The 10,387-nt window shown below is 52.6% G+C and overlaps 3 protein-coding genes across 3 annotated transcripts; 1 reads left to right on the top strand and 2 right to left on the bottom strand.

The window, feature by feature from the left end:
• Positions 1-301: 301 nt before the first annotated feature.
• Positions 302-2,730, bottom strand: LTS14_010441 (uncharacterized protein; the record flags this gene model as incomplete). The annotated part of the gene is made up of 2 exons (XM_064843117.1): positions 302-1,840; positions 1,891-2,730. 2 exons carry the CDS (start codon positions 2,728-2,730, stop codon positions 302-304), a joined length of 2,379 nt encoding a protein of 792 aa, XP_064689336.1.
• Positions 2,731-3,033: 303 nt separating this feature from the next.
• On the top strand, positions 3,034-5,022 carry LTS14_010440 (uncharacterized protein; the record flags this gene model as incomplete). The annotated part of the gene is made up of 2 exons (XM_064843116.1): positions 3,034-3,134; positions 3,303-5,022. 2 exons carry the CDS (start codon positions 3,034-3,036, stop codon positions 5,020-5,022), a joined length of 1,821 nt encoding a protein of 606 aa, XP_064689335.1.
• A 1,555-nt stretch (positions 5,023-6,577) lies between these two features.
• LTS14_010439 (uncharacterized protein) lies at positions 6,578-8,189 on the bottom strand (the record flags this gene model as incomplete). Its single annotated transcript, XM_064843115.1, has 5 exons — positions 6,578-7,146; positions 7,208-7,276; positions 7,333-7,624; positions 7,689-8,027; positions 8,085-8,189. The coding sequence occupies 5 exons, from the start codon at positions 8,187-8,189 to the stop codon at positions 6,578-6,580; spliced, it is 1,374 nt and encodes a 457-aa protein (XP_064689334.1).
• Between the last annotated feature and the right edge of the window lie 2,198 nt (positions 8,190-10,387).

Genomic DNA, 10,387 nt, shown 5'->3' with positions numbered 1-10,387 from the left:
ATTAGACGTAAAGCGAGTCAATTTGATCGTCGCAGAATTGATGGAGCCCGCATCACTCGAAGAGATCATTGGAAGTTCCTGTATTGGATCACACGGTTACGAGACATCGTCCTCAAGGACGTGACTTACCTAAAAACACGGCGCTACAGGCGCATCAACTACACTCGCAACGCTTGAAGCGTGCAAGATTCCGTGCTTCAACAACGACCAGTCCTGCCGCACCTGAGAACCCTTGCTACCCATGCTACTGATGAACAGATTTCCTAGTAGATAGTATGAACATACAGAGATCTCAGCGGATCTACCATGGTCGACTGCAGCCCGAGGTATTCAGCGGGTCCAGCAAGCCGGACGGATACGTCAATCCCCGAGAAAGTGGTGCCAGACTGCTCAAGCAGCTTTCTGTATCCCCATTTGAATGGCTTGAACCCAAGTCGACAGCAGGGAGCGAAAGCTGACAAACCGCTGTTGGCTCACACTGCGTGCGACGCAGTTGCAACGTGCGGCGATCAAAACTTGAGCTTTCAGCTGCGTTTCCGGAAAGCTGGACGCAATCTTGGTCTAGACTACCCATTCCCGACTTCTCAAGATTAAAGCCCAGCAGATCCGTCATATGAATGAGATGGCCGGTTAGATCTGCCACAGAATTACCAACGTCGGAGGAGGTGAGACTGGCAAGAGTAAACTCTCGAGCCTTTGACACTGCAATGACGGTTGTACGCTCCGCATTCTCACTGACCAAGGTGTGAAGCTGTCCTATGTTCAGCTCGTCGAGGCGTTGGCATAGGTCACGTACAAGACGAATCGTAGGTGAGTCCAGATCTTCGCTTCTCTCGGTTCCCGTTCGTATGTCCCTGAGCAATTCAACAACACACTCGTATATTGTATTTCGTTGGATGGAAACACACGATGGTGACTCGAGCTGGGAACACTGCTGTCGCCGGGCCTTACTGTCTCGCTGGCTCGGGCTTTGCCAAATTGCAGTCGCTCGCTTCCTTAAGCCTGCACATGCATCCGGATCACGAGACCTAGGCCTTTTGCTTCCTTCCTTCGGATGGTGGATGAGCGTGCTCAACAGCGTCCCTCTCTCCGCGGGAGCCGCAGGATTGGCTCGAGACTCGTTTCCTGAAGTATTCAGAAATTTTCGAACTGAGGCCTGGTGTTCCAAATCACCATGAGGCTCACTGACAACTGAGGGACAGCAGCTTTCGTACAAAATCGAAGAATCTGTCGGCGTTGATGCATGGCTCAACAGCAATGCCCTTTGCCAACAAGATCTTGCCGCAAGCCGCCGACGGGGATCCATGACAATCATTTCCGATAATAGGTCGATCAGCTCATCAGATTCCCAATCATTCAGGTGCTCCACGATTCTCTCACACCAAGACAGCGCCGAGCCTGAGGTTTGTTGTGGAAGTTCATATACGTATTGGTAAATGACCGTACCGAAAGACCAGATGTCGACGGCCTGCGTGTATCGAGTTCTTGACGTTGAGCCATGAGACCGGGCAATCTCTGGGGCCAGGTACGTGAGTGTACCACAAAGCGTTTTGAGGTCTTCGTTCGCCTTGGATAAGCCAAAATCACCGAGCTTGATGTGAACTGGGTCCCGAGATCGCAGTAAGAGATTCTCGGGTTTGATGTCTCGATGGACGATGGGTGGACTTTGTTCGTGTAGGAAGGCTAGCGCGGAGAGACCTTGCTGCAGAATAGTGATGGCTTCATCCTCCGAGATCTTTCGTCGACGATGTTGATCTTCTAGATTGCCGAGCGGAACATATTCCATCACCAGCTGCGGGACTGGTCGTTCCACAGTGAAACACAAGCGGACAATGTGCTCCTGATGCAACATTAGCTTATGTCTTCTTCCATGTCTTTATTTTAACGTACATGCGGGCCTTGCCGCATCATATGCGCCTCGTTCTTCCAATCCGATCTATCCAGGTTCGTAAAACTCTTCGACGCATATTCACGGCCCGTGCTAACATCCCAGACCCGATGTACCACTCCATAGGCGCCTCGGCCTAGCGTCTCTTGCTCCAGTAAAACCGGAGCTTGTTCTGGCGTACGTGCTCCGCTGGGAGCTGCGGTTGAAGCGATACTCCGTATTCCGAGTGCGCCGAGAGGTAGCTGGGTTGGTACTGCATTTTCTCCAAGAAATTCGTCCACATTTTCGAAATAGATGCCTGGAAACGTTGGCTTCGTTACGACGATCTGAAACTTAAGCATTGCGTGTAGCTGAATGACGATGGTCTTTGTGTCGTTTGGAACCTCATGACCGCCCAGTATCCACGTAAAGTGTCGGCGCTTCTCTCCTCCTTTGCCGTCAAATGTGACGACCGTCCCATTAGACGAACAGTCTCGCAGTATCAAGCGTCGCTCGTGATCGAAGGTCAGATAACAGTGGCAACGGCTAACACCTTTGCTTTGCGGCAAGATGATGTCGCAGCTGTTTGCGTCAGTCCCGAGCATGTATCCACGACCGGTCTTGGGACCGTGGGTGAAAGTTAGTTGAAACCCTTTCTCGCGCACGATTTCCTTCGCATCGTCATCCTCAACGTCGCTCAGTGGGGCTGTCGTTTCACGGCTTTGCCGTCCTCGCATTTCAGGTAAATCCCAAGCCTCGAAGTCTATCAGCCGCGAGCTGTTCTCAAGGAACTCGATCGCTTGATGAGCGTAGCTCTTCCTGCCGTGCGGAAAGGGATACAGGCTTGCAATCAAGTCCTCCATTATTACCTCGGGCAACGTCACTCTACGTGGTTCATAGGTCGATATTCAGATTAGAGGTCGAAGTCGAAGCGAAATAGTGCGAAGAGAATCGGAGGTTCGACACATGAGCTTATCTGTTTTACTTAAGCGCCGTCACCTGCAGCACTCTTTTATTGAAACATTTCAAGCACGGCGTTACATGCTTGCGATTGGCTATATAACATACGTGATAAGCCGAGGCGCGGGGGATGACTCATCGCGCGGCAGGGTCTTTCTTTTTGTGTCCTCCGTTCCAGCTTCCTTCGTGGTCTAATGTTTCACGTAATGGCTCAGATGGCTAACGCGACAACGTCAAAGCCATCCGCTAGCGACATTGCCGCATATGACGATAAACAACTTGATAGATATCTAGAAGAGAATGGGCGGTGGGTTTCTGATAGCAAGAATTTGCAAGGCCCATTATCTTACTGACGTTCATCCAAGTCTCGTGCGCGTGCAGGATCCTCAAAACGTGTCTCTTGGGTTCATTCGGCGATTGAGGTTGCGGATTGATCGCGATCTCCCACTCCTTTCATTGCTGACGGCTCGAATAGGGCCAAAGTCCAGTGCTCCACTCATGCAATTCAGTCACGCGCTGTCGACTTGGATCAAGTTGCTGCGCGACTAAACACTGTCTCCAATAACCCCAAACGATCTGTTCGAAGAACTTCGCCCTCACCGACACCCCCACTGCCGGCGCAGGAAGAGCAAGATCTTGAGGACTTGCAAGAAGAGATCGATGCTTACCCTGCGCTGATCAAGGCTGGTGGTCGACCTCCTTATCCTATCCATCTCCTCAAAGACATATTCGACCATCCACAACGGTACCTTGCAGATCCTCACTATCGCGACATCATGACGTTCTGGCGAAGCCACGTCATTTGTGAGGAGGAGCGGACGTTGTTGTGTTCTGGCCTGCTTTCAAGATGGGGCGCATTTCGTAGGGTTCAGCGGATCATCAGAGAATGCGATGTTAAGAGCGAGTGGACCTTGATCCACGCGGCGGATTGGGATACATGGGAGACGTTTGTTGAACACTTCGGTCCGAAGGAGGGCGAGTGGGGTTTCCCGGAGTACGCCAAAAGGATGAATAAGCGCTTAGTCAAATATGGATTTACGCAGCCATTTCAGCTCAACAGCGATCTATTACAACAAGACACACTGACGACCTGGATCGAATACCTCGGCTACGAATATTGGTTCTACGATCAGCATGCAAGCTACGTGAAACGTTTCCAGCGAGTGCATGACAAGGCATGGAAAAAGCTTGTCGACTCGGATGCTTTGAGACCAGGGGAGACAATCGAAGTCGTTTGTAACATTGACTCTGTGTTTGACCGCGCTGCCGAAAACGAGAGGGCCAAGGAAGCAAGGAAGTACACGACCGCCGCGCTTTCTGCTGCTGAAGCAGCACTCGACAAGTTCTCCGCGTCTCATAGCTTGCGACAAGCTAACGCAAGGCGACTTTTAGCCACCCAAGCTGCACGTGACACAGCAGAGGAGGACTACCAATTGCTGATGCGGCGACGCGACGCGATTACCGACTTCTGTCAGCAGACAAAAAGATATCGCAAGGCGTACGACGATGCAGAACACCATGGTCATCTACTCCGATGGATACTGCAGCAAGTTCTCTCCCTTGAGCGCCAGTCAAGTTTCGTGGGAAGCGACAAAGCCAGCGCAGGATGTGAACCCACCAGCCATGTTCTTGAAGTCACCATTGCTGAAAATGTTGAAGAACCACAGTGTTTTGACACGCCATGCCCAGCCGTTTGCGGTGGCTCTGCACTACCCTTGGAGGAGCCACTGGCAAGGCCATCGGCATTTGCGTGCGGAAAGCGCAAGCATAGTGATTGTGAAGTCATTAGTGTGCAGCGAAAGTCCAAACGATTAAAGCTCACTGATCAGCGTCATCTCAGCACGACATTAGCCACTGTAGCTTCTGATGCAGTCCCCGTTGCGCTGACTACTCCCGAGAGTGTCACAGAGTCTGGCAGTGGCGGACAAGAGCTGGAGAATACTACAGCCTCCCGGAGCTTGTGTTCGCAGCTTCACAGACCATTACGCCGAAGCGCGAGGATAGCGGATCAGCGAGCGCTCTTACCCCGGAGCATGCTCAAGAAGATAGTGAAAGGAGCTCCAGCAAAAATTGGGAAGAGGATTGGTCTGGTGAGCGGGAGCGAGCGTACTACGTCACGTGCCGCCAGAAAGAGCACAAAGAAGGCCGATGTGCACCGACCACACATGAAGCGTTGTCTCATCCCAGTAGAATAGGAAGTATGGTCCCTGAAACCCATTCCACGCAGCGCACACATTCGAGCGCCTAGACTTCTGCTTTAGAACTGACATCGCTGGACGTAGACCAACGCTGCACCGTCTAGTAGCCCAAGTACTTATGACTTATGCTCTCCTGAGCTTTGCAATCATTATGATCAAGGCAGCTTGGTGTTGGTGCAAAAGAGGGACCACCCTACGGCGTGAGTAACGCTACCAGCAGCCAGTTGGCAGTTGTGCCAAAGCGCAATCGCGAGCCGCGGACGCGTCCATTGACGCCGTCAATCGACATCGCCGTCGTCGAGGACAATCATCATCACGAGATGAATGCACGTGCCGTCCTTTTGAGCCACGGCTGTCCACCGTGCTATTCTTCCAACATACCACTTCCTTTTGATGCACTGCCAGGCCAACATCCGCCAATCGTGGAGTTCTTCGACAATAAGTCTCGGGGCGCACCCTTGTATGCCCAGCTTAGGGATAGGAATAACTTTCGATCTTATCATCAGTGATGTCTGAAGCTTCTGCGAGGCGACGATATCCTGGATCAGTGGCAGGCACACGTCCGTAACGAGCTACAGATGGAAGGACTACACCGCGAGGGCACAGTTCATTTGGAAGCAGCACAGCAAAGTCGCATCACGAACTGGATGTAGTACCAAAATTTCTGTCTAACGCCCACCAATCGCTTGCGTGATGGCTCTCTATATAATGCTTACTCATCTTCTTTCCACAGAGGTCGCAAGGCACTTTCTCTTTCTCCTTATGTCTACGTTCGTGCTTAGTCTTGTTGACTATAGCCACAGACTCCCACAGATACGGCAAGGCACTCTGGGACCCTACTTTCAGCAATGTTGACGCCGGTGTGAGCTCGCGTTCGCGACTCGCGTCCCGCATAAACTGCAAGGCTGCCTTCGGTCCTCGAAACTGTTGTGACCTCGCTCGTGTGGCTGTAGGTCAAAGTGGGCGAGTTATTATCCGCCATCTGCATCTCGTTGAAGCACTTGCATCGCTGTGCGTCAATTCGACATGCTCTTCCATATTGTTCCGACTGCGGCAGGTTTCGGGACCTCCATGGCCGGACCAAGGACGATCCTCAATATGCCTGCGCTTATTTTTCCTCCACTCGTCGGGCTGACTCAAGAACATACCTCATATGCTGCATGGCGAGTAATTATGGTACAACTGCTTACCTCTCTTCATGAGCGAAGAGGGATGCCGATCATGGCTGCACGTGACGTGAATGTCTTACTAATCTCTGCAGGATCGCGCTTAGAAAGAGCGGGTAGGAATCGGAAGGATATAGAAGGTGGTGGAGCTTTCGCCTCGCCCCGCAAATGTCTGTCGTGACCTGGATTGAGACCGGTTTACAGCATAATCGCGGCGGCGACCGAGACAGAAGCTCCAGGTGCGACTAGTGGACAGCCGGCTTGCACTGCGTTCTCGAACAATAGCAATGGTCTAGCAAATGAGCTATTCGCAACCCGGACATTTGCGCTTTTGGTTTTGCTGGCCAGCGTATGGATACTTTCAATATCGTAGTTACAGCCACTATCTACGAGCACTCCGGCCCCACCAACAACACTGCTGTATCATGCGCCTCGACTGTCATCGTCACGTTGCTGTCCAAGCAACCCATGTCCTTCCCGGTCCAGACATCAGTCACGCTATAGCATGCTCCAGCATCCAGCTGTGGGATCTCAGCGTATGATGCCGTCATCGACATGGAGTAATCGAACGGGTTGAACATCGCCACCATCGTCCCGTTCGACGAGGCACCGGACCAATACTGCGCCGGGAAGGTGCTGTTAAACGACCAGTCCTCATTGACACCCCACTTGTACGGCCCAGCCGGCCTGCCATAGACCGAATCCTGGTTGAATGCAAGCAATCCCTTGTTCTGAAGGATCTCGATTCCATCCGAAGTCAAATTGGTGACGTTGGTGCCGATGATGAGGGGTGATTTCATCATAGCCCAAAGAGCGAAGTGTGTACGCTCTTCCTCGACGGTGAGATCTCCGTTACCAACCTCGAGCATGTCTGCGTCGTTGTGGCCAGTGAAGTCGCCGTATTCCGTGATGAAGGAGTTCAGATTGAGGATTTGCAGGATGCGTTCCCATGCCGCTACACAAGGTCAGTGGACCGTCTCAGTGATCACGTAATTGTGACTTTGCGAGAGACTTACGGTTGATGTCGTTGGTTGTCCGCCACGAATTACCTGTCGCATTGGCCCATTCCCACGGATGATCCGTACCTGCATTATGTCAGCGTTAGCTTTACCTGTCATGCTGTCATACCGAAATTACGCACCCCACTCGCACAAGCTATAAAGTATCGTCCTGTTCTGCGATTCGAGAGCATTTTGCATGATTCGAAAACGAAGAGCAGTGTACTTTGCCGTATAATTGACGCCGTCTGTAGGCCAACCAAGCGCGCACAGCGGGAACAGCGTATCGGATGGTTGAGAGAACGGATAGAGCTTTACTTCGGGTGTCGCAGACGTGCAGCTGCCGTTCACGACGCCATCGGGCGTGTAAGTCGGATCTGCGTTGCATGCCAGACAGTCGTCCTGCCAGTACTCGGGCACGTAGCAGTTGTCGTACTATTTCGCAGCGTTAGCGGTCGATGCCCGAAACGATGAGATGTTCCGGTCACATGCCGCCTACCTTGAGGTAATCCACACCCCAGGAAGCGAAAGTCGCGGCATCGATCTCCTCGTAGCCCAGAGAGGCTGGATAGCCACCGCAGGTCTTCTCACCGGCGCTACTGTAGATTCCATACTTCAAGCCCAAAGCGTGAACCTGGTCTGCAGTGCCCTTGATGCCATCAGGGAACTTGGTCGCGTTTGGTCGAAGCTGGAAAGTGACTGGATCTCTCCCATCCAGATCCGACCAGCAATCATCGGGGATGATGTACTCGTAGCCGGCGTCCTTGAAACCCAAGTCTATGATACCATTGGCAGCCTCCAGTACTTTGGCCTCGTCAATGTTACATCCATAAATATTCTGATTCGACAGTAAGCCCGCGGATCCAACTTGTAAGCAACGCTATGAGAGCCTTACCCATGAGTTCCAGCCCAAAGCCGGCAATCTTCCAACGCCACCTGGACGCTCAAGCGCGAGCACTGCTGGAAGAACCAAGAATATGAAAGCAGCGACTTGAGACATCATGGTTGCAAAGAGATGTATGGCCCCAACAGCAATTCCAACAACCTAATTATATCGAATGGCGCAACGCTACCCTTATGTTCATCTGCAGAGCTAAATATCCGGCACTCGGGCAGGTGTTGTCGTCTCTGAGGGCGGGCAACCGGCTCCACCAGCACCTGATGATGGCTGTGCCTGACATTTTGGAGGCTGTTCGCTGATCTATGGCCTCATTCAGCAAGGTATCCCCACGCGATCCCGCAATGGTTGCTTTAGGAAGAAAGGTTCGGCTAGCAAGGCACGTTTTAGCCGCGTATCTGGACCACATCCCGCAATCTCAATAATCAATCAGCCTAACTACCTGCCATGCCTAGGGATGTATTGTCACAGTGACTGATAATAAATTACCGGTGACGTTACACTGTTACATAGATTACCGTTGATGATAATAGATCGCAGATCTAACCCGATTGGGAAGGTATCAGGCCGCCTTAGGCTATCTGGGGCCTGAAGCGCCAGGACGCCATGGCCTTTAAAGTGCTTGGCCTTTAAAGTGCTTTCGAAAATTTGTTTCGGCACCAAATTGCATGACTTCCAATTGCACTGTGGTGGGCGGGACGTACGACACCCTCGAACCGGCGACAGGGTGCGGGAACGGAAGGCGCAAGACGTCCCAGGTCCACGGTGTACGGGGCCGAGAGCTGGCGCTAGTAGGGAGCCCCGCCGGTTCCCGAGCACTGAGCAGCGGTTGGTCGTGGTTTCCAAAGATAGCTATGCCCGGTACAATCGCCGCGACTAATACTACTACAACCACCTCCCGTCACGCCGGCGCGATGGGGCAGTGGACAACGAGAGCCGATATGACTAGTTCCACGAGCGCCGCCCTCGCCGACCCACGCGCCGTCGTGCGCAGAGCGAAAGAGATACTTCCGCTGGAGGCGAAGGCGAAGGAGGCTGTAAATCTCCGTTCGCGTCGACATGTAGCACATGCGCGAAGGATGGCGAAATTCCGCAGCATATGGTTCACGAAAGCCATTATTTTTGTTTCCGCGGGAGCATCAAGAGGGGTGGCAAGCACAATTGTTGCATCTACGGTATCTCGAATGCCACTGCTTCCGACTTCCGTCATACGTCGAGTTTCATCTGACGCGCAAGTATGCCGATTGACTTGTATACCTGATTAGCAAGTTCTTTTGCGGCGTAAGTGTAATCTCCCGCCAGTGCCGAGACTTCGCCAAGAAACCCAGCTCACGCTTCATTGGCCTGCCGGCGCGAGACGCGACCAGGTCGGCCGCATCGGCCATGGTCAAGCAGCGCCCTTTCCACACCTGTTGTAAGCAGCCGTGTTGCCTCTTCCGCCCTTGCGCCGCTGCTTAATGTCTATTTTCTCATGCGTTTCGTTGCAGATTTGAATATTGGTGACGTTCCTATCACCATCGCGTTCTAAGCAGGCGATGACAACCCTCTTGCACGCGGGCTGGGTCAAAGGAAAACCTCGCCATGACCGCGCGACCGCAGCAGAGTTTCTCCGTTGAGGTGCTCCTGTAGGATCATGCTCAATTGCAAAAAGCCATAATCGGCATAGCTCTTGGGTGTCTTGATCTTCCCAGTCATCTTGGTCGATCCTGAGCTCCCTGAAGCCACGCAGCGCCGTGGAAATGAGAGGGTTGGCGCGTAGTCGGTTATCGCGGGAGCAGATGCTTGGGTGGGACGCGCAACGGGGTCTCCACAGCATCGAGGAGGAATTAGCGCAAGATCGTGCTCGTTCACAGGTTGCAGGATAAAAGCTCGCAAGCAAGGGACGTAGTATTCGTGCTCACAATGCAGCCGCACGACGTCCGCCCATCGAAAAGTTTCCGTACAAGCGGTGCATTGAAATGCCATACACGCCAGTCTTCCGAGTGCATCGGCCCTCTGAGCTTCGACAAAGCGCTTCTGACCCGAGCCAGGTGTTGAGGAAAGAGGACATCATAGATGGCACGGTTGATCTTGTATGCGCGTGATGATGCCTCTGATCGCAGGTCGGTGGCGATATCACTGAGATACAACTGATGTCGGAAGAAGGTGAGCTTTTCACCTTCAATTTTCGCAAAGTGACCATAGATTTTGATCATGGAAGCGTCGTGTGCGTTGGAAAAAACGAGGACTTTGCAATTTAGTTCTTCTGCAGCAGAAACTTTCCTGTACAGCTGGATCAGAGCACGCACGGCAATACTAGC

Source organism: Recurvomyces mirabilis (genome assembly GCF_035927965.1).
Source record: "Recurvomyces mirabilis strain CCFEE 5264 chromosome Unknown scaffold_42, whole genome shotgun sequence".
Classification (NCBI taxonomy): Eukaryota; Fungi; Ascomycota; class Dothideomycetes; order Mycosphaerellales; family Teratosphaeriaceae; genus Recurvomyces; species Recurvomyces mirabilis.
Note: the sequence above shows the minus strand (reverse complement) of the source record. Positions and strands in the feature narration are given on the sequence as shown.